General features: G+C 33.9%; 1 protein-coding gene across 1 annotated transcript in view; it reads right to left on the reverse strand.

The window, feature by feature from the left end:
- Nucleotides 1-463: 463 nt before the first annotated feature.
- LOC149540745 (cyclin-dependent kinase F-4-like) overlaps nucleotides 464-24,473 on the reverse strand; it is a 48,414-nt gene continuing 24,404 nt past the window's right edge. Inside the window, exons 2-21 of the mRNA XM_089801827.1 lie at nucleotides 9,987-10,322; nucleotides 9,782-9,828; nucleotides 9,025-9,345; nucleotides 8,676-8,843; nucleotides 8,389-8,467; nucleotides 8,195-8,263; nucleotides 8,001-8,090; nucleotides 7,726-7,864; nucleotides 6,933-7,035; nucleotides 6,786-6,838; nucleotides 6,639-6,705; nucleotides 6,372-6,480; nucleotides 5,408-5,473; nucleotides 5,247-5,315; nucleotides 5,090-5,153; nucleotides 4,843-4,950; nucleotides 4,673-4,704; nucleotides 4,157-4,229; nucleotides 1,638-1,701; nucleotides 464-965 (exon numbers count right to left, since the gene is read on the reverse strand). Coding sequence (XP_089657953.1) covers nucleotides 797-965; nucleotides 1,638-1,701; nucleotides 4,157-4,229; nucleotides 4,673-4,704; nucleotides 4,843-4,950; nucleotides 5,090-5,153; nucleotides 5,247-5,315; nucleotides 5,408-5,473; nucleotides 6,372-6,480; nucleotides 6,639-6,705; nucleotides 6,786-6,838; nucleotides 6,933-7,035; nucleotides 7,726-7,864; nucleotides 8,001-8,090; nucleotides 8,195-8,263; nucleotides 8,389-8,467; nucleotides 8,676-8,683 — 1,362 coding nt within the window. The 5' untranslated portion in view covers nucleotides 8,684-8,843; nucleotides 9,025-9,345; nucleotides 9,782-9,828; nucleotides 9,987-10,322 and the 3' untranslated portion in view covers nucleotides 464-796. The remainder of the gene's footprint in view (nucleotides 966-1,637; nucleotides 1,702-4,156; nucleotides 4,230-4,672; nucleotides 4,705-4,842; nucleotides 4,951-5,089; nucleotides 5,154-5,246; nucleotides 5,316-5,407; nucleotides 5,474-6,371; nucleotides 6,481-6,638; nucleotides 6,706-6,785; nucleotides 6,839-6,932; nucleotides 7,036-7,725; nucleotides 7,865-8,000; nucleotides 8,091-8,194; nucleotides 8,264-8,388; nucleotides 8,468-8,675; nucleotides 8,844-9,024; nucleotides 9,346-9,781; nucleotides 9,829-9,986; nucleotides 10,323-24,473) is intronic.

Raw genomic sequence — 24,473 nt, forward strand, 5'->3', positions numbered from 1 at the left:
CGAATTGCATCCCGCTGTGATATCCCCTCCATATTAATAGATGAAAATGTATTCTTAACAGTGACGCCCCCTTGTAAAAGACCAAACCAAGTTTAAAACAAAATTGTTTTGGTGAGCGTAAAATAATCTGTTCCCATTAGTACAAATCTCATAACCAGGATTACCCAACATTTTATTGGAATGACAAAGTCGACATAAATTCTATTGTTTTGTAAGTCTTTGTAAGTCACCCCATCCATGATTTATTCTAATATGGCTCAAACCTGATTTCTTGTATTGAAGCAAATAGCAACTCAAATGATTCACTTCAAAATTGCCACAAATAACATCATGGCAAAGGTTTCATACGAAACGAAGATGCACATTTTATAATCACAAATTCAAACAAGCGAATTTGAGAGCCCACTGGAATCAGAAAACAGACCAAATCATAAAGCATATACTTAATATTTCAAGGCAAGCATTTCCAGGAACACGTTACGGCAAGTTATTATTTTCTCCTATAATAAAAGTTATAGGAATTAGAGAAGTTGAGTGATGTCAGCCATAAATTTAGCGGAAGATCAGAGTAAACTAGACATGCTGGGGTTGTGCATCATAATGTAGACTACAAAAGTTATACAGCATATATTCCTATAAGTCAAGATGTTATTATGAAGTTATAAACCACACTAAGGAAGACAGTATGAAACACAGCCTGTTTTACAGATCATAGGAGAATCTTTAGAGTTTTAAAAAGCGTGCAAAAGGACACAAATTGTCTGTAAAGACAAATGGATAACCCATTTCTGATGCATCATGCTCTTGACCGGTGAGAATGATTGCGTCTATTAAAATGCAGAGGCTGTAAAGAAGGCCCTCTGCTATTGGCAGTAGTAATATCCATGTATGGTTCAGTAAGCCCAGCTTTCAAATGTGTGCCTGCTGTTCCAGATATATGTCCTAGAGCTCGTCTCCCAATTTTCCTGAAAAAAGAAACAGACATCTGTTACTATACCAGATAAAATTCACAAGAATTATTTTGCATGAAAGTAAAACAAACATATCCTACAAAAAAGTGGTAAAATAATCAAAGAGTACAAACACTAAAATAATGATTTAAAAGTTAAATGACATCATTTAGCGCTGACACTAGTTTCGTCTCCCACATTTTTGTGAACTAACACTGGTAATTGTTTCTCCAATTACTGAAATCCATATTGATGCTATTGGAGAGGCCTTACAACAAATTAATTCTCTACCGAATTATCAACTTATCTATGCAAATCTGCCTGACAACATAACCCACATTTGCATTGATAACTAAATGCTGTAGAAAGAGGAAAAAATCTCATGAGTGAGGAACAATGCAAACATTGCAGAGTGCAGAAACGATCTCATGAGTGAGGAACAATGCAAACATTGCATAGTGCAGAAACAACCAGACTGACAACAGCAAGAGTTGGGAGATCCTAAATATGGCTGGTACAACAATTCTTTTGCTACAAAAAAGTAAGTGCGTTTGAAGCATAGTAATAATATTGAGATGCTTATTCTGCGAACACCCCTGCAAATATCATAATAAAAAGAAAATGCTCTCTTTAAGCAGCAATGAATCTTATGATCACTATTAGAAACTAATGCTTGGAGCATCTCACCTTTCTGACGTACCAAGAGGGACATCCTTGAAGCCCTCTCCGTTATTGCTCCCACATGAAGCACCTGCTACCAAAAATTGAAAAAAAAGGTGAGTACCAGCTTAAAAACCAAGCTCATGTGTTTACTGCAAGTCTGCAAAGCTTTCACAAAAAACAAGCAATCTATAGAATCACAGACACACACATACATGCACCCCCTAACTGCCTTAAAGCTAACATTACAACAAGGTGTTCTTCCTTAAAACTTTTGAACATCAAGCATGTGACAGCTTGGACAAGAGCATGATGGACAAATGCTATCAACAAAATAAAACAAGCTACATGCCTCCCATCACTAACAGTCTTCAATATTCCATAGTGTAAGCAAACTTAGGTCCCAATCACTCAATCCCATAACGACATAATCCTGCACCCAGCTTGTTTCTATAGATAATTCATAATACAGATGCAATAAGGCTGCAGATATTGAAAGTATTTTTTGAATACACTTGTAGGCTGTAGCAATATCATAAACCAGCAAGCATACAGAGATTCTAATTGAAAAAATTAAGAAAAAAATAATAAATTAAAAATATTATATAATAGCTGTTTATTTTTAAAATAGATTAATGGTCAGAGTTCTCATTGCAATATAGAGTAGACAAACGACGGCTCTCCAGGTCAGGAATTAAAACCACAGTTGCATGGACACAGATACTGCAACAGATATGAACACTGTATCAGATACAGATGCAACCATTTATGAAGTCCAATATGGATACAGCTGGATAGGACCATGAAATTGAAAACACGCATACTCATATATTTAAAACAATTTTCTAAGTTACTAGAGAGTACTTTCTTTGGTTGAAAGCAATATAGACATAATTGTTGCATTCATAATTATAGGATCATTGAAATAGAAACATTTCATTTGTCTTCCTCATTTGATCAGAACTTCCAACATTTTCAACTTCCATGCATTCTTTAAACATTTTCAACTTGCATGCATTCTTTATGACAGTATTAAAACTGATTACAAAAGATCCAGTTTATGCAAGCACTGTATTTACTATTGAAATCACAATGTTCAAGAAATTCTAAACGTTGGAAAGCACCTTGTGGTTGTTGCAAGCACAATCCTCCTTGCGAACATGGGGCGGTGCTTTTCAATTAAAATTTCATTTCTTACAATTTTGTCCCCATTAACTTTTTTTCCAATATCACTATTGACTGAGATGTATATAAATAATAATTAGGCATTTTACTTTCAAATCAGCAAGTCAATTTTTGTTGGTGTATGGTTCTGGCTTTAAGTGTGCAGTGTTTTTAAAATCACTGTTTAGGATCAAAATACATGATCTGTCATCAGGAAGAGGAATATGGCAATGCAGAGCATGGTCATGACTCATAACCTTTCCTCTTTCTTTTTAAGGAACGTTGTCTGCAATACACACATATTGTTATTCTCTTCCTGACAATGGATCATAGAGTAGTTTCCAAACATTGACATTAAAACTACACAGTTAAAGCAGATGGAAGCACTTGCACTACAAAAGATGTCAACATGCTATGTATCTTAAGAGAATTTTTGTTTATTGTTGATCATAATGTATAGTACAATTATTCAATCTTAATTTTTTATTCCCAGTAATAAGTCCATCCAATGTATACCTCACAATTCGCAGAAATGCTTCACAATTTACACTTCTAATTCGATGATTTTATAACAGTGCTTCAAAATTTACGACGCTACTTCGATAATTTTAATGTGTTCCTCATGCACAGTACTAACAAGCTGCATATGTCATGAATAATATCCTGATTCACCAATTCCTTCAATGTCTGACTTAAGAAAAACATAAACAACCATATGCGGCTTTCTCAAAGCTAATAATTAGAATACTGAAATCATTTTTTTATTTTTGGAATAACCATTTTAAACTTAATTGATAAATAAAGTAAAATTTAAATAAATTTGAAGATAAAGAAATATGTCTCCCTCAAGATATAGTTAATATCCTATCCTCTTGAATTTAAGAAGAAACGTGACTATGCAAAAAACTACATTATTGGTTGTGCGATTTCTCTAAAAAAAGGATTGAAAGGGGGCTTCAAATATCAAAAATAAAAGCAATAGAATGGCAACAACGTGCATGCTATTATGTCAAACTGAGAATTTAAAATCTTTATACAAGCATATAGTTTCCCAAGGAAGCATGTAAGAAATGTTCAGGCAAGATAATTAATTCTGGCACCACAGACAACGCGACATAAAAATATATTAAAAAACTAGACACTTCATAAATTAAACCCCTAGATTTGACTTTGCAAATGCATGAGATCAAAAATCATCTTTCTTTGCAATTTCTGGTTAGTAAGAAGAATGTCATGAATCTCAAAGTAAAGAAACATAACAAAACCCTTATATGAAATGGGTAAGCAATAAGAAAAGTTGATTGATAGTTTCAAAGCAGTAAGAGGCTTATTGATTTGGGACAATGTTAAGATAAACCAACATCCAAGCCACAAACCATTACCTTGTTTACTACCACGGAGTTGAAACTGGCCCTGTTTGGTATTTCTGACAACATAACGCTCATGGTTTGTGTTCTGGTGCAAAGCAACAATTATTTCATCAAAAGGTGAAAACAAATACTAATTCTGCATATACAAAATAAGCTCAATCGAAAAAAATGAGAAGGCCAAGACAAATGCATGAAATCCTTTAATAATAATGTGATGGACTTCACCCTCCAACACAACTTCAAAATATCTTGTTTTAATTTAGTGTGCTTACACCAATATAGAAACACAATATAGTAAATTATTTTGACACACTCGGAAAGCTATTTTTTTAATTTGGGGGGATAATGACAGTAGGATACTTCAAAGGTATTTGCAGTACTAAAAAATCCATGTACACAAAGAAGCATTTATTACATGGCATTCTATAATTACCATTCCCAAAAGAAAGAAGCATTTATTACATTGCATTCTATAATTACCATTCCCAAAAGTAACAAGTACAGTAATCCATTATACTATAAACTTACTTGTCTTTCACTTGCTCCTTTTCCCTGAAACTCTGAAAAGAAAATATCAAACATAAACAAATGAAGCAATCAGATAAGATCTCACTCTACTTCCAACAAGGCAGAAGACATTAAGATATTTCATGACTTTGGGTGTTTTGATATTTGTTACCGTTTTAAGCTTCCATTACCTGTGGACAGGAAAAACTGTTTCTTTCCAGTTGGCAAGATATTAGCCTCTTTCAGACTCGATCGATCAATATTTTGCTTCTCAGAATTTTTTCCAAAACCTTCTTTGCCTGTGTGTTGCATAGAAAAAGAGACAAAATAGATAGTAACGTTATAGTTAGGATTTACACAGATTTAACTCCAGTTCATATTCGTGTGAAAGAACTACAAGGCTGTACAATACTAAATAGTATGCAGAAGGTGACTAACCCAGAGAATGGTGCTTCAGATGCATTTCTCTCATTCGAAGTGATGGAGGTATATACAAACATGGCTACAAAATAAAACAAAAAAATTACAACCTTGAGTATACACAATAGATGGAAACAAGACAATTGCAGAGCTGTATAGTACTGAAAGAAATAACCTGGAAGAAAGGATGACGAAGACATTCAGCTGCAGTTGGCCTCTTAACTGGATCCCATGATAGAAGAGACTGTGATGGTTTTATCAGGTTAGCATAGCATACATGAGTCCAGCCCTCAGTAAGGATAAATCTAATTAAGAATCATGAAAGCATTGACTTACATTTATCAGATCAATGGCTTCTGTACTTGCATTTGGTATTACCAATGAAAGATTGGTTGATTTGAACTGCAAAATTCAAACACCAGTTCATTTCCCTGACTTGATGCTAAAAAATCTAAGGTCATAAGATTACAAGTGAAACCCATGATATACAATGTACAAGAAATTTTTAATGCATGCAAGGACACGAACAAGAACCATAGAAACAAGAAACTCTAATGCACACAGATAGAGCGAATGAGCTCCTCAACCATAGGTAACAATCTATGTTGCATGGTATGTGCCCTCGGGTATACATACCTAAGTACCAGGTACTCAGTCGAAAGTGTCATAGCTAAGGACCTTGATTAAGATTTCTGATTGCTATTTTCTTTTTTTGTTTGCCTATCAGCTTGTTGTTTATCAAGCTTCATTCAATACGTAATCAGTCTGAAACTTCAATACAATACTGATAAACAGTAAACTTTATCACTGTTCAAGTCAGAAGTTTATCATTTGCAATTTGTCATTATTATATGATTTATAATCTTTGTGTTCATGCTTAAAGTCTGCCTTCTCTGTTATGCATCTAAACATTTAGCATATATTATTATTACAAACATATTAAAAAAAAACAATACATTATATCCGCAAACTTTATCACTGTTCTTGTTTTGAAAAACCATTGTCACGACTCACATTTTCAGATTTTCTATAAATATAAATTATATATTAAAACAAATTGACGTACCCAAGTACCATTGTTCCCTATTTCGAAAAATAGCCATACTTATACCTGTACACGTAATCTAAGTACCCACATCCCCATGTAACCTTGGTAACAATATTCAACATAAATGCATGAGATATTTTTTAAGTACACAAGGCAGCTAGAACTGTTCAACCATACATAAAACATTTTTTAATTTCGATTTGGGTAACATGGTATAAAGTCAACAAAATATACAGGAACTGAACTTCACACCTGAGGAAATTGGTAATTCATAGAAGCAGCAAGTCTTAGACCTTCTGGCCATGTCCGATGATTGGGATTGCCAATAATGCTACAGATCTTGTAGATCTGATCTACTTCACTGTATCCATCACCAAAATAAGAAAATAAGATTATACGACATGCCTCTCATTTAATTCAAATACTGGATGATTTCATAATCAATAAATTAAGGTAATAATAAATGAGAATTGGGACTGAAGCACTGTAAGTGTAATAATGATTAGCTAACAAGCATACCTGGATCCGGGAAACAGTGGTTGAAATGTGAAAAGTTCTGCCATAATAGTCCCCATTGCCCAAATATCTGTTTTTAACATTGCAGAAATTATGTTTAACACCAACATAATAGTAACTACACCATATTGTATCACAGAAAATACTAACCAATTGAAGCATTATAGTACGATGACTGAAGCAAGATTTCAGGAGCTCGATACCTGCCATAAATACATCACCATAAACATATATGTAAGATCACATTAACAACAATGATTTTTTATTAACAGCATAATATCATAATTTAGCCCTTACCACCGTGTTGAGACATAATCAGTGTATGGAGGACTTGAGCAAATCTCACGAGCAAGACCAAAATCTGCTATTTTGATAACATCTTTAGTCACCAGCAAGTTTTCTGTGTACACACCACAAACCACAATTCCAGGAGGAAAGTCATCAGAACACTAAAGTACCTTAAGTTAGGCCAACACAAGCTATATTTGATAATAGACCAAAAAGAGGCCCATAAAACTGTATAACGACACCTAACAGATCTCAAGCAAACAGATAACATATTAGTGGTGTTAATTACTTTGAAGAAGTACAAAAGAAAGGAAAAAATAGAAGAGCAAAATATCTCCTAATCACAAACACGTGAAGAAGGCAACGGATCTATAGCATGGAGGCTAAGATGAATACTATAAACCTGACAGAATACAATATGCAAAAAATAAAAATAAAAACATTTATTTAAAAATGAAAAACAGACTCGATATATTTGTAATACTATTAATCTACCAACATGAATCATACCAAGTATCATATCGGTAGCATACAATAAACAGCAATCTTGATAATCAAGGACCTAGGTAGACAACTCAATCACAGCAAGTATCTAAGTAAAACAAAGATGCGACGAATTACTTCTCTAGGTACACCAATGATTTGCATTTTGGTCAACTATAAGATTTTGATATAGCTAATGCATAGAATCAATAATATTTCAATCTAGTGGATTTCAGCAATCAACTGTAAACAAGAAGAATACATCACATCTATCTTGAGAAACCTTGCCAAAATGTAAAAACATGTTCAGAAATTTTACCAGGTTTAAGGTCACGGTGGAAATATCCATGATGATGAATATAAGCAAGACCCTGGAACACTTGGAAGCACCAATACCGTATTTTTGACTCAGGAAAAAGCTTGTTTCTATCTTTTATTATCTGATACAGATTGTATTCCTATCCAGCAAACAGAAAATATCAGGGTCCTTACCAAAATTCTGTTATGTTCTGTAACAAATTGCATTTCTTTGGAGCTACAGTTAACAAGAGTGAAATGAGATGGAAAACAAAGAATTAAAATAGCTGAACCCACCATATACTCGAAGACAAAATATAAGTGATTATCTTGTCTTATAACCTCCTTGAGCTTCACAATATTGGCATGATTTAACTTGCGCAAAGACTGCATCCAAAGAATAATTAATACCACTTGACTGACGGAACTATGCTTAATCAAAATTGACAAGAAAAAATAACAGTGAATTCAAAAAGTGAAGAAAAACATACTTTCACTTCTCTAAGATTCATACATTCATCCCAAGAGTAATATTTTCTCTTCATTTTTTTAATAGCAACCTGAGACAACAAATACCAGCTTTTACAATCCAAGTAAATGCCCTATGAAAACAGATACTAGAATCAAACTAGTTGTCTTGTATGTTCCCAAGATACCATCAAAATTGATGCTACATACTACTTACAATTTCATCAGTCTGCCTATTAACAGCCTTCCAAACATTTCCATATGTGCCATCCCCTAATAGCTTGATTACCTTATACCTGCACCGTAAAAATTTAGATGTCAATATTTATCAAGTTCATATTTAAATAATATAAATTTATCCAGTTCATATTTAAATAATAAAAGAGTATTCCATCCAATATCTTCACTACTTGTAGAATGAAATTCATGAACAAATCAGAATGATCCACCTTAAAGCTTCTTTGAATAAATAGGAACTTATATAGCATCTTGATGGTTACTCACCGCTCCATTTTGTTGTTGCAAGATGAGCAGATGGAGTTAATGGAACTCAAAAATGGATGCAAAAAACTTTATTGTTCAGTTGAAGATTATTCATAAAGGAAGTAGGATGATCCAAACAATACAATCCTGTGGCTCTCCATTCCTGAGATGTGCACAATCCTGATAGTCCTGCTAAAAAAGCAACTTGGCATTCACCAAAAGGCTGGAAACTAGCGGCCATTAACATGCAACCCACAATAGGCATTGAGTCTAAAACATGCTCCAAACAATATATGGCCTCTTCAAGTCATATCAATTATTTACTGCTTGTGTGCATAATAATATTTATGTAGAGAGATTACAAATATACTTCCACTGTCTTATGGCAAGGGCGAAAGATCGAGTCTCCATGCATCAACTGCTTTTTCAGTTCCAAAGATAACCTTTGTTTCCAACCTTTGTCTTTGAAAGTGTGAAACTGCTAAAGTTGAAACAAAGATTTTAAAGCCCCTAGTGGCTCCCATGCTTACAACTAAACAAGTTTGTTCTCAATAAATTGTTGATTTACATGCTTTGTTCTTCTATTTAGTTATAGTAAATTTTGCAGTGATCAAGTACATATGACCCAAAATTATTTGCCGAGGAGCAAACTAGTATGCTACACGGACAGATTCATGAGGAAACTCAACTCCTGCATTAAGAACAAATTAAAAGCATCCATATTAGAAACAATTTCCACTCTCCACATATCATCAACCGATTTTCCAAAATAAGCCAAATAGTTACAAAATAAAGACGAACCTACATTCAAAACATCAGGTACCAAATTCAAAACTCACTGACTCAAATCTAAATCTAGAAATTGAAATAAAAATGTTTACAGACAACAAAAAAATCTGCAGCATGTTCACAAACTGTTACAGAAAGATGTCCAGTCCATCAAACTGGGTTTTGAATTGGTATAGTCATCAAACCAAAAAACAAAAAATCCAAATTTTGACAAATCACAGCCCAGAAAGTAACTTAATAAAAATTAGAAAATTACCAGGGAGAAAGCATTCTCTATTTTTAAAACAAACAACGAACCACATGAAAATGAAAATAAAAGGGCAGCTAAGTTATATTACCACTCCAGCAATGATAACGGTTGTCGTTAGATTCTTGTTATCTTACACTGTATACAAAAAATATAAAGTCAGGATTTCTAAATACTTAAAATATTTTTATAATTGATAATCCATTAAGATTTGCATGAAAATATTTACATCAACGTCGCACCAAAGAAATCAATAACACAAAAGCAACATAGATAAAGAAACTTCAAAAACATACTCTTTGTACTGTACTGTAGTAAGAGCACTGATATTCATGTTAAATCTTCTTCCATGATCTCATAACAAATCAGGATTTAGGAAACATATCTAACTGAGGATGTGAAATAAAATTTGAACAGACCACCAAAGTGCCTGAGATAAACAGAACATAATAAAGCAACTTGTTCACGATTGTAGCTCCATTCACAACACATAGATTGCATGCTTGCCATAATTCCCAAAAGGTCAAACTCCTTTCCAGCATAGAAAACAATTCCACCTTGAGTGGCTAAGAACCAATCAACCCTAAGATACCCAGCACAAGTTGCCCCAAATCTTGATGTTGCATACGATGCTGCATAACATAGAAAGATCAATGTCACATAAGGTACAGAATGAAGATAATAGATTTTTAAAATATAAAATAAGCCATGCTAAAGTCAAATAAGCTTTAGAAAAAATGCTGGATATCCTTCATAAGTATAGCTAATTTAATATACAAAATTGATTTGCAGATCACAAGCAGAACCAACCTAAATGACCCATTGCTTGGACTTCAGCATAAAAACCGAATTTACATCTCACTACCAAAACAGGCCTAAAAACGAATAAGAAACTGTCCCACCAGGTACACTGAGTCAAAATGGTAATGTGAAAAAGACAGAAGACAAGGATTATGTCAGATGAGATTCAAGCTTATTATTGGTCTATAAGATTCATGATACCCAAAACTAGAGTGCTTGCTTCCTATAATCAAAAGAAAAAAAAAAAGGAATCTTTTGTATTAAAATATTAAAATAAACTGTATCGATGTATTGGATCCAAGTATAAGCCAATATCAGCACTTTCACATAATCTGACTTCTCCTGTTATTCCCACTTCTATACTACCATCTATAACATAAAAACTTATGTACTTAGAGGGTTTCGGTGTTTCCTATGTCCTGATTGATTTAAGGGCCTAATCGTGTTGATTTGGTATCCCTGGTGGTTAAAGGGAATTGTTAACATATATTACTACTCTGTGTGAGGAAATCTGAGTCCAAAGGAACTGATTTAACACTTAAAACTACTAAAAACACAAATCAACGAAATACTCCAGATTAGGCCAAGAGAGGTCAAACGAACCAAGAATACCACTGAAACAACATATGTCAAACCTCCCATTGAGTTGCCCAAGATGATCGATTTTGATGTGTGCTCATGATTTTCTGCTATAAAAAACGCTTCAATGGAAATGGGTGGGAATACAAGTTAGGTGTTGGTTATATAGATTTTTTTGGATGAAAAGAGATGGATGGTTTAGATTGAGAGATGAGGATCAACGGTGAAAAATGGATATAGGAATAAAAGGAATTTAAAATCCTATTGGTAACTTAAATGGACAAGACCCATGCGCTTGTTTAAGAAGCCCACGTGTTTGATATGTTCAGAATTAGTGTCAAGAGACCAACATATCTAACTTATAACAATTTTTCAAATAATACAAAGTATTATTTGAAACATTAAATTATTAATTTATTGATTTAAACTTTCTTTCATATAATTGAATAATTATATTAATCTAAATTATTTCTCCTCAAATAAACCACAGTAATTAAGTGATATAAATTAAGCAAATTATTTTATTATCAATCATAGAGAGCACATTTCTACAATCCCTAGATAGATTCCATAGTAACATGGGGACGTGCCTTTGCCTCACGATCTGGGGACAGGTATGGGGACGCACTGGGCACTTGGGGACTCTATTCCCTCGTCCCGAGCAGCGCCACCAGATTCCACCACCTCCACCGAGGATGGGGGGATGTCTTGGTTTTAACTATTTACTGATTTGACTATTTAAGTTCAATGTTTGAGGTTCCAATTCAATGCAATGTTCAAGTATTTACTCTTTTACATCTTTATATCTTATATTACAATACATCTTTTCATAACTAGCATTTTAAGTACCATATGTATAGTATATACAACCCCCGCAGTCCCACGTTGTCGTCCCCAAATTAAGGCCCCTATGTCCCCCCATTCCCCTGTCCCCTCCTCCCCCAAGGTGGTGTAACTATGATAAATTCTTAGAATGTTTAAGGATTCAATTGTGTCAATATTTTTGCATCAACATTTTGGATCACACTCTGTGATCCATCATCAAGATAAAAGATGGAAAACATGAATGGTGAAAATAGCAAACTCCACCAATAAAAAGGGTTGGGGAGCGGGTGTTGCTAAAAAGATAGGAAGGAAGAGAGAAAACCAAGGATAGAAAGACAAGTGGCCAAGGAAATAGAAGACATAAATCAAGGGGAATAAATCAAATATAAAAAAGAATAATCAAAGAGTTAACAAAAGAATTATTTAAAGAAAGAGAGCTCAAACACTTAAAAATTTAACAAAAATATAATAAAATAATAACAAATAATAATAAAAACAAAAATGGTGCTAATAATGCAAAGAAAATAACCATAAAATGGATAAAGGAAGCTAATAATAATAAAAGCAATAAAAACCACAAAGGAAAGAACAAAGAGACAAAATGAGGAAAAAAAGGAATAGACATAACAATAAACAAAAATGAGGAAATAATAATAAAAGAAATAATATAAAGATAAAAATAAGAAAGAAAACAATAACTCTCCCACGAGGCCACCAACAACCTCTCTGATGGACCAAAAGATAAAAAACAAAACAAAAAAATGAATAAAAAGAGACAAAGGCACCTACATAAATACAAAATAACAAAAACTAAATAAACAAGCAGCCACTCGAATTTTATTTTATTTTATCTAAGTAATATATAAAATAAAATAAAATAAGCAGCTACCTTAATATATACATAGATATAGATATAGATATAGATATATATATACTTAAAAATAAAAGTATATACATAAAGTGGAAATATAAAAACAAAAAATAATAAAAGAATAAACTACAAATAAAACAATCTATAAACGAAACACATTAAACAACAATCGAAAAAGAATACAGATAAATAAAGAAATATGAATCAATAACCAGGATAAGAAAAATATTCTAAAAATAGAAAACAAAAGGCACATCTATATCTATATATAGATGTTAGTTTGTATATAGATGTTTCTTTGAATTGCTCTTTTGTTAACTCTCTGAATCTCTGATTATTCTTTTTCGTATTTGATTTATTCCCCTTTATTTATGTCTTCCCTCTCCTTGGCCACTTGTCTTTCTATCCTTGGTTTTCTCTCTTCCCTCCTATCTTTCAAGCAACCCCCCCTTCCCAACCCTTTTTATTGGCTGAGTCTGCTATTTTCATCATTCATGTTCTCTATCTTTCATCCTGATGATGGATCACACAATGTGATCCACAACGTTAATGCAAAAACATTGACACAATAAAATCCAGAAACATTCTAAGTATTTATCAATCACTTTTATTCTCCTACTATTATTATTCGGAAGTAATAATAAAGGCTATATTATTGGTGGTATGTTATCCACCGACATTACTACATCAACATCGGACTCGTTAGCAGACATGACTTTCATTGTGTCCTTACGTAGATATAAATATATATATCCACATAGACCTTTCCTAAGGGGCAACAAAAGTAATAAATATCTTATTGTCACCAAAATCAGTCTGAAAAGAGTAGAAGGTTTGGAGTTCTCTATACATATCTGGTTGTGAAGTTGACGGCATTCAGAGTTATTTGATCGTATTTGGTCAGGAATCGACAGCACTCAAAACTCATCGGAAACTTATTTCTTTGAAGTCACATACTATCTCGAATTCTGAAATTGATTGAAATCAACTATTACAGAACTATATCAGAAATTAAATACAGAGATTAAGTTTAATAAAATATCAATGAGAGATCTATTTGTGTATATCATTAGATAAAATTTCACTGGTATTAATCTGATATAATTTAACATGGTATCAAAGCAGGTTCTAAGATCTATATATCAGACAGATCATAGTAACATCTTAAAATACTTGATCTCTACTCTTTGTCATACTCTCAACATTCAAGATGGTGAATGAATTAAAGGTTGAAGATAGGCTAGAGGGTCCTTCAAACTTCACAGCTTGAACATCTAGAATAAAACTCACTTTGAAAGAAAGTGAACCGGCTAAGCTTGTACGAGAAGAAATTGATTCACCCACTGCGAAAATGAGTTAGTACAGCGGAATAAAAACGATATCAAAGAAATGAGGATGATTGTAGAATCCGTAAAGGATCACATTGTACCAATCACATCCAAACTTGAGGCAGCTAAAGAAATGTTTATGACATTAGAGCCTATGTACAAAATTAACACAAGAAGAACACTTGCTTTGAAACAAAAATTACATCACATCGAGATGGCTAAAGGAGAATATATTACATCCTACTCTATGAAAAATTCAGATCTAATAGATCCCCTCTCCACCATTGGTCATATTGTTGATAGCAAGAAATTGTCAATGTTGACTTCGAATGGACTTCCTAACTCATGAGAATCTCTTGTCCACGGAATTAGTGCAAGATTAAAATTCCCAAAGAGTGATCGACTATAAGCAGATTGTATACAAGAGGAATCAAGATTGATTACAGAAGGAATCAGCAAAGGCTCTGCTAATGAAGAGGCCCATGCACTAACATCGCAGTCCACAAAGAAGAAAAGCGAGAAAAATCATTTTAAAGGAAGAAAGATAAAGAATCTCACAATGGTCCTACATCTAGAAGAAGGAATTCAACAAAGGTTAAATGTTATAACTGCAACAACATTGGTCACTATGAAAATCAGTGTAGCCAAAATTCTAAATGCTGCACTGCTATTGCTGAAGTTAATAAGATCATTACAAAAAAGGATTCAGATGGATTCTTATTTTATTCAGCATTTTTAAGTCATGTACCTACTGATCATAACACCCAGATAATTGACAATGGTGCATCTCGACACATTACAGGATTTAGAGGACACTTCAAAAGTATTAACTCCAAGTAGTTCTTTTGATCAAGTGACCATTGGAGATGATTCAAATTAATCCCTTGAAGGAGTTCGAATCACCTCCCTAGAAGTAAATTCTGGCATCTCAGGAATCAAGCAAAACCTTGTCTCGGTATCTGCATTGGAAGATGAGGGGTATCACATTGCATTTACAAGTGGTCAAGTTATTATATGGCCAAAGAATTCTAATATCAAATCATCTAAGGTTATTGGAGTTCGACATGGACATCTCTATAGACTATGCATTGTTCCTACTCAAGCATTAATTCACAATTCTTCTAACTCAAGTGAAATTTGGCATAGAAGATTGGGTAACCTACATTTTTTAGCACTGCCCATTATGGAGAAGCTGGTTACTGGCCTACCAATACTTAATCATGCACATGAAGGGACCAGCAAAGGATGTGTTTCAGGCAAGAAAACTAAGGGTACTTTTCACAGTATTGAGAACAGCTCCAAATGAATTTTAAAACTCTTTCATTCACACTTATATGGCCCTATTGTTGGAAGCATAAATGCTGATGATACTTCTATTGGGGGGTATTGTAGAGACATAATTAGATCATTATCATGATGATATGTTACATTCATGACTGTGTTTGTCATTGATGTCAACATAGCATTTTTTTGTGCTATCTGACAGAAGAACAATGGTAAAGATTAAGTTGGTACAGACAGATAGTTGAGCATTTTCACTAAACGAGGTTAAAGGGAGATAATCCTATGTGTCTAGTATATGCAGGTAACCTCGGAAGCCTAAGATATAAAGTCTGAAAGAAGTTATGCAAGTTTCAGTGAACACTGTTCTGAGATAGAGTTTACCGAAGCATGTCCTAGTAAACTTGTTATATCTCTTAGCAGAGTTGCTATTTTGAGAAGCCGAACTTAAAGATGTGAAGAAGACATTCTAGAGATGACGTAGCTAAGCTCGCTCGTCATAATGTTACACGTACAAAAAGTTATTCAAGTTACAAGACGAAAGATTAATGTTATTGCTAAGTGTAACATGTTCTTAATGAAGTCCAATAATAATTAATTGAGAAGGTGTAATAACCAACTCGAGAAATTGTTTTATGGATTCGGTATAAAGGAAGGACATTTTCCTTTGTTATGTATGTAACGTATATGGGATATATGAATGACTGTAAGAAGCATGAAGAACAGAATGCGAAGATAAGTAGAGCAGAGCGAAGTTGAAGAGAACTTCATTGCTGAGGTTTTATTATGTGATATGAAGTTTGATATTTGGATCCGAGGTTCATGACCTGGTCTACAAAGTCTGACAATGATTGGTCAAGTTGACAAGACAGAGGAAAGAAGTTAAAGTACAGTACAGACAATTATTCTGCAAGGAATAGTTGAAAGATCAGTTGGGCAATGAATTCAGTGGTCTTGCCCCAGAAACTGTTTGGACAGTGGGTCCTTCTGCCTTTTGCAACTCCTAACATGGTTGGCAAAACTCCTTAACAAGGTTGGAATCTCCTACTCCTAACAGGGTTGGAATCTCCTAACAGGGATTCAAAGTCTCCTAATAGGGACTCATATGTACTAAATGTTGTAATAGACTCCTAACAGGGTCCATCCTCTAACAAGGAATATTTATATTAGTACATCATCTTGTGGGCATCATTGCCACTGAGGTTTTCCCTCTAATCAAGGGTTTCTCTAGTTAACATATCTGGTGTAATTGTGTATGTGCATCTTAGTATGGTTGTTGTTTTCTTTGATTGAATGGTTGAGATTATTCAAAGTTGATAATTATTGGATAACTAATTCACCCCCCCTCTGCTATCTTGGTGACTTTGGTTTCTAACAATTGGTATCAGAGCATCAGGTCCTTGAAGATAAAATTTAACAACTTTGGGAGACCCATGGCAAACATATTTAAAAGGGATAGTCCGAAGTTTGATGGAACAAATTATGACAGCTGGAAGGAGAAGATGAAGACACATATGTTGTGTATAGGTCCAAGATATTGGATCTTGACAAAATCAAAAAAGAAAATTACTACTCAAAGTTCATTGGAGACTTGTACCAAGGATGAGAGAGAACTTTTTCATGTGCGACATGAGAGCTAGAGAAGCACTATTGTCTACACTTCCTAAAATTGAGTACAACCAAGTAAAATCATTTGATACTTCTCATAGATTTGAAAAGCTTTGGAAAATAGATTTTAAGGTAATGAACATTCTAAGAAATTGAGGCTACAAAGTTGGATTTGTGCATTTCAAGACACTAAAATGATGGAAGATGAATCTATAAGAACATATGTAGGTAGGGTATCAGAAATTACTGTAGGTATCAGATCTCAAGGAGGAACCAAGGAAGATGATGAGGTGATGTGGAAGATATTGAAGAGCTTAATGCCACCATTTAAGCAAGCAGTTCAAGTGATATAGTTGTTGATCTCTTGTACGAAAGATTTCACAAAGGAAGCATTAGTTGGGAGACTTGAAGCAGTTGAGAATGAGCTTATACAGTCTGGAGAATTGACCAAAATAGAAACAGCTTTCAGTGCCCTAAATATTCAACCTAGTTTATCAAGGAGCACAAGTGCGAGAGGAGACTTTGCTAGCAGTAGCAGATCTGATGAAGGCAAAAAAAAAGGAGTAGCCCTTCTGGTAAGAAGAGAAATGGATGGTAAGAAAAAAATTTAATGTTGGACTTGTAATAAGTTTTGTCATTATGTATCTAAGTGTCCTAAAAGAGAGAAAAAGTATAAAGGAAAGTTCAACCCTAGAAAAATAGAGAGTGTTTGTATGCAAATGAAGAAGATGATTCTAATGAACAAGCAATAAGTGCTAGTGATGATGAAATAGGACTTGTAGCTATTAAAGAAGAAAGTCCAGAGAAAATGGCTTTGGTATCACAGGTTGAAAAGAAATTTGATTGGATAATTGACAGTGGTTGTTCACATCATATGACTGGTGATATGAACAAGTTTGTTGACTTCAAAAGTCATGATGGAGGCATTGTCGGAGTTGGAAACAATGTAGCATGCCATGTTAAAGGTACTAGATCTATAACTCTTTATGGTAAGACTAACACTAAGGATGTATATTTTGTTGATGATTTGAAACACAATCTTCTAAGTGTTGGACAACTAGTGGATAGAGGTTATCAGTTACAATTCACAGAGAAGACATGCATGATCAAAGACCAAGATGGAAATGTAATTGGAACACGAACCAGATCTAGAGGTAATGTATTTGAGTTGAATCCAACTGAAATGACATGTTTGGTTGTTACGGTAGATGACAGTTGTTTATGGCATAAGAGATTTTGTAATATAATCTTTGACAGCATTGTGAAAACTAGTAGATGTTTGCAGTTAGAGATTTGCCTAAGATTGTTAAGCCTACTAACACAATTTTGCAAGGAGTGTGTATTGGCAAACCATACCAGAACTTCTTTTCCCAGCAAGAAGTTTACTACTATAGCAAAATTGGAGATTGTACAAACAGATCTTAGTGGTCCTACGAAGACTATAGGATTCTATGGTGAAAGGTATTTCATAATTTTAATGGATGACTTTTTTAAAATGGTGTGGGTTGCATTTTTTAAAGAAAAATCTGAGGCATTTGATAAGTTCAAGATATTCAAGAATAGAGTTGAGAATGAATCTAGTATGAAGATTAAATGTTTAAGATCAGATAGAGGGAGAGAGTTTACTTCAAATGAGTTTAACATCTTTTGTGAAGCTAATGGAATCAAAAGACAATTATTAGCTCCGAGAAACCCTAAACAAAATGGCATTGCAAAGAGAAGAAATAGGTCAATAACAGAAGCAACAAGAGCTATGTTAGCTGAGAATGATGTATCCAAAATGTTTTGGAGAGAAATTGTAAATACAGCAGTCTACACTATGAACAGAGTGCAAGTTAAGAAAGACACAAATAAGACCCCTTATGAACTATGGTTTGGTCACTCACCTACATTTAAGTGTTTCAAAATTTTTGACAGTAAATGTTATAATAAAAGAGATGATGATATTGGTAAGTTTGATGCTAGAAGTGATGAAGGTATGTTTCTTGGTTATTCATTAAAAAGTAGAGCTTATAGATGTTATAATATGAGAACTACGACTATTATTGAGCGTGCAAATGTAAGAGTTGATGAGAAATTTAGGATACAAGAAAGAATAGTTGACTACAATTTTGATGATGAGAATGTTGTTACTAAACCAAGGAATAGTGAAGTATTCTTTGAGACTAACAATGATTTGCAAAATGAAGGAGAGCAAAGGCATGAATAAAGCTCGAAACATTCAACAGAGCTAAGAGTTGAGATAACAACTACTTTTGGTAAGAATATGACAAAGAGTCATCCACCACAGCAGATCATCGAAAGCAAAGATAAAGGTGTGATGACAAGAAGCAGAATCAATGAAGAACTATTTCTAATATCTCAAATTGAACCAAAGAATGCAGATGAAGCATATAAAGATGACTATTAGAAGCAAGCTATGAAAGAAGAAATGGATCAAATAGTGAAAAATGAAACATGGGAATGGGTCCCCAGACTAGTAGACAAGAGTGTGATAGGAACAAAATGGGTATTCAAGAACAAGATGAAGTTGTAAGGAACAAAGCAAGATTGGTATGTAAAGGTTACTCGCAACAGGAAGGAATAGACTATGAAAGAAACTTGTGCTCCTGTGCCAAGAATAGAAGCAATAAGGTTATTCTTAGCCTATGCAACACATAAGAAATTCAAAGTGTATCAATGGATGTCAAGTCAGCATTTCTGAATGGAGCACTTGAAAAAGAGGTATACATAAAACAGTCTGAAAGTTTTCCTTTAACAGATGACATGGACATAGTATGCAGAGTAAAGAAAGCATCGTATGGCTTAAAACAAGCACCCAAAACTTGGTATGCAGGGTTGGACAACCATTTAACAAAGCTTGGATTTGGCAAAGGTATGGCAAATAGCAATCTATACTAGAAAGAAATAGATATGGATTGATGATTTTGGTAATATTTGTTGATGATATCATATTTGGAGGAAATGATGATGAAAGTGACAAGTTTGTAGAAAAAATGAAGAAGGAATTTGAAATGAGCATAGGCGAAATGAAATATTTCCTAGGACTACAAATTGTGCAGGACAAAGAAGGAATCTTTATTTCTCAGACTAAGTATTTGAAAGATCTATTGAAAAGGTTTGGTTTGGAAACATGTAAACCAGTTGGAACACCTATGGTAACTAGACACAAGTTATCTACAAAGGATGAAACACCTACTATTGAGCAGAGGAAGTACAGAACTATGATCAGAGAGTTGCAATATCCAACTTACACAAGGTTGGATCTAGCAAATGCAATTGGAATTATTGCAAGATTTCACGTTGATCCCAAAGAAGCACATTATGCAGTAATCAAAAAGATATTTAGATACCTTAAAGGAACACCAAAGTTTGGATTGTGGTATGATAGCTCTAAAGATTTCAGTTTATATACTTTTACTGATGCTGATTGGGCAGGCAATATGGGTGACAGAAAGAGCACCAATGGTGGAGCCTTCTTTTTTGGAGGAAGATTGGTTTCTTGGTTAAGCAAGATGCAGGATTGTATCTCACAGAGCATAACAGAGGCAGAATATGCTGCAGCAATAAACAATTGTAATCAAGTTGTTTGGATGAAGCAGATGCTAAAGGATATAAGGATAGAATTCAGTGAAACTTGTTGTCATACATTGTGATAACAGAAGCACAGTGAATATCTTTAAGAATCCAATGTTGCATTCTAAGACTAAGCACATTTCTATCAAGTATCACATGTTGAGAGAGAAAGTTGCAGAAAAAGAAATCAAATTGGTGTATTTAAGCACCAAAGAGCAGATTGCAAATATTTTCACTAAGACTCTTCCCAAATAGACTTTTGAGTATTTGCGAGGTATGCTAGGGATTATGCCCCTTCCTACATCAAAGTAGATGATGCAAGAATGCATCAATCCAGTGTAACAAAGCACTATTGTTTGTCTGGATTGAATGCTAATGCTTCCTATATGGGGGAGTATCTGTGACGGACAGAATCATCTAGGACTCTTGTTGGATGTTATTTTGAAGAGTGTCTTTGGACACTTAAAGCAAGTCAGAGACAGTTATTGCAAAGATTGATGGTTACTGAAACCTTTGACATTGATGTCAATGGGGGAGAGATTACAGCATGAAAAATAGTTTGATAGAGTACATTGAAAGGAGAAATTGCTGCTGATATAGAGCACATTGAGGTATATCAATGGGGGAGAATGATTGATGAAGAGGATTTGAAAAGAAAGGTTAACAGTCTTTTACAGTTAGTATTTTTGGAACTAGATGTTTTTCATCTATGTTGCCATCAATGTCAAAGGAGGAGATTGTTGGAAGCATGAATGTTGATGATATTTCTATGGGGGAGTATTCTAGAAACATGATTAGATCATTATCATGATGATATGTTACATTCATCACTGTGTTTTTCATTAATGTCAACATAATAGTTTTCTGTGGTATTTGACAGAAGAACGGCGGTAGAGATTAAGTTGGTAAGAACACATAGTTGAGCATTTTCACTAAGCAAGGTTAAAGGGAGATAATACTAAGTGTCTAGTATATGCAACTAACCTCCGAAGCATAAGATATTAAGTCTAGAAGAATTTATGCAAGTTTCAGTAAAGACTGTTCTATGAAGCATGTTCTAGTAAACTTGTTCTATCTCTTAGCAGAGTTGTTATTCTGAGAAGCCAAAGTTAAAGATATGATGAAGACATTTTGGAAATGACATAACTAAGCTCGCTCGTCATAATGTTACACATGTGGAAAGCTATTCAAGTTACAAGGCAAAAATTAATGTTATTGCTAAATGTAATGTGTTCTTAACGAGGTCATATAATAATTCACTAAGAAAGTGTAATAGCCGACTCAAGGAATTGTTTTATGGATTCGGTATAAAGGAAGGACATTTTCCTTTGTTATGTATGGAACGTAAATGGGATATATGAATGATTGTAAGAAGCATGAAGAGCAGAATGTGAAGATAAGCAGAGCAAAGCGAAGTTGAAGAGAACTTCATTGCCGAGGTTTTATTATGTGATCCAGAGTTTGATATTTGAATCTGAGGTTCGTGACCTGGTCTACAAGGTCTAACAGTGATTGGTCCAGTTGACAGGATAAAGGAAAGAAGTTAAAGTATAGTATAGACAATTATTCTGCAAAGAATAGTTGAAAGATCAGTTGGACAATGAGTTCAGTGGTCTTGCCCCAGTAGCTGTTTGGACAGTGGGTCCTTATGCCTTCGACAACTCCTAACAGGGTTGGCACAACTCCTAATAGGATTAAAATCTCTTAACAGTGATTCAAAGTCTTCTTACAGGGACTCATATATACTAAATGTTGTAATAGACTCCTAACAAGGTCCATCCTCTAACAAGGAATATTTATATTAGTACATCATCTCGTGGGCATCATTCCCACCAAGGTTTTCCCTCTAATCAAGGGTTTCCCTAGGTAACATATCTGGTGTAATTGTGTATGTGCATCTTAGTATGGTTGTTGTTTACTTTGATTGAATGGTTAAGATTATTTATAGTTGATAATTATTGGATAACCGATTCACCCCCCACCCCCCCTCTCAATTATCTTGGTGGACTATTGTTTCTAACACCTATGTCTATTGTTTCCTTCGATGGTTTCTTCTTACGTATATCACAAAACTGCAAATTTTGATTATGACAAGGGCATTTGCCCAAACCATAAGCCATGTTGAACCAGATCCTGTTAACACAAAAAGGTCATGCCACCTACAATGAAAAATAACTTAGTTTTGATGACCAATAAGAGCTCTTTCACCTAAGAAAGAACAAGGAAACCCAACCTAAGCTATCCATTTCACCTATGGTCCTTTGCAAAATTCCTAAAATTTCAAAAATCAATTGGTACCTTCCATTTACAAACTTTCCAAGGGCCTAACATTCTCTACATTCTTTCTCTACAAGGATTTCAATCTTTCACCAAGCTCTACAAGTGACATTCTAACTCAATGGTGCCCTCCAATTCCACCAAGGGCTTAAAAACTACTCACACTCCATCAAAATAGAGAATACTCTAAGCAACTACTGAAAATTGATTACTCCTACCTCATTTGCTTAAATTATCTCCAAGAGTGCATCATGGGGCAGCATTTGCTGATTGTCATCAAATAGTGAGCAATCCCTACTACACCAACTGATTGATATGGATCATAATACCCACTAGTATTTGTCCTCAAACATTTTATTGTTCTTTCCGTATTTAGATTGCTTCATCCTTGTCCAAAGTGTCATTAACCTTTTGTGTGGTTCTTGTCCTTCTCATAATCCCAACTAAAGAAAACTTGTATGAGGACTTTTGTCATGTCCCCTATTTTGACTAAATCGATTTACAATAATAAATTAGAATACAATTTACTATTAAATTAAATATAATATTAATATAATAAGTAAAGAGAATATAATATAAGATTATAAATAAATTAAATAAATATTAATATTAATTCAAATATAAATGAATCTATTATGAATATCAGAATATGATATAGTTAATATCATAATATTTATAAGATAACAATAACTAATTGACAGATAATTAGAAAAGTAAAAAGTATATATCAAATATCAAATGATTTGAACTAAACAATCAAAAATACCAAATGGTGTAGAAGTGACACGACTCTTGTAACGCATTTCAATATTTTGAATGGAGATTTCAAATATTAAATGGAAAAAAAAAAAGGATATCCGAAGGGTATTAACTTAAACATTGCTTCATCAAAGGGCTATCAAAATACCAGGTCCAGCCAAGCATCAAGAATGGATGATATATCAGAATCAGTGCACAGAAGAAGTTTAATTATTTTGCACTCCATGGAATCCAAAGACACCAGCATGGGCAGAGAGAAGAAGTAGGCAGCATCAAGAGAAGAAAGAAAAAAAACTGCCATGGATAATAGGAAACATCGAAGCCAGGAAATTTACTATAGTGAACAATTGAAAAGGGGAACCAGCAAACAAAAAGTATATACTTGTACATGCCATCAGAAATAGGGAATTGTCATGCCGGACTCAACATGGATACAACCAAGCACGAGTTAGCATACTAATAGAGGAATTTGGTGTTGAATGTATAAAAGGACCAAACCATAGTTTGCAAACTCAGACTCGAAGAGTACTCGGCAAGCCCAAAAAATTTAACTCGGCAAAAACCAGAGAAAACTCAACAAAATCTCGGCAACTTAGAAGGAACAAAATATTAAACTCTCTTAAAGAAGCATTTTTTATTTGTAAAAATCAATAACAAAATGTATTATATTAAAAATATACATCTTGAAAGAGAAAACGCATGGTTTTGTAGCAAAAACAACATGTTAAAAACACATTCTAACCAGCATTTTACCTACATCGACATTTTTGCCCCTAGATTTTTGTGTCTATAAAAATGCGAGTTAAACTTGAGAGTACTTGCCCAACAAAACAAATGGGGAGTACTTGACAACTTGAGGAGTACTCGGAGAGTTTGCA

Source organism: Cupressus sempervirens, chromosome 9 (genome assembly GCF_028749045.1).
Source record: "Cupressus sempervirens isolate cs-2001-9-10 chromosome 9, ASM2874904v1, whole genome shotgun sequence".
In the NCBI taxonomy this organism is placed as follows: Eukaryota; Viridiplantae; Streptophyta; class Pinopsida; order Cupressales; family Cupressaceae; genus Cupressus; species Cupressus sempervirens.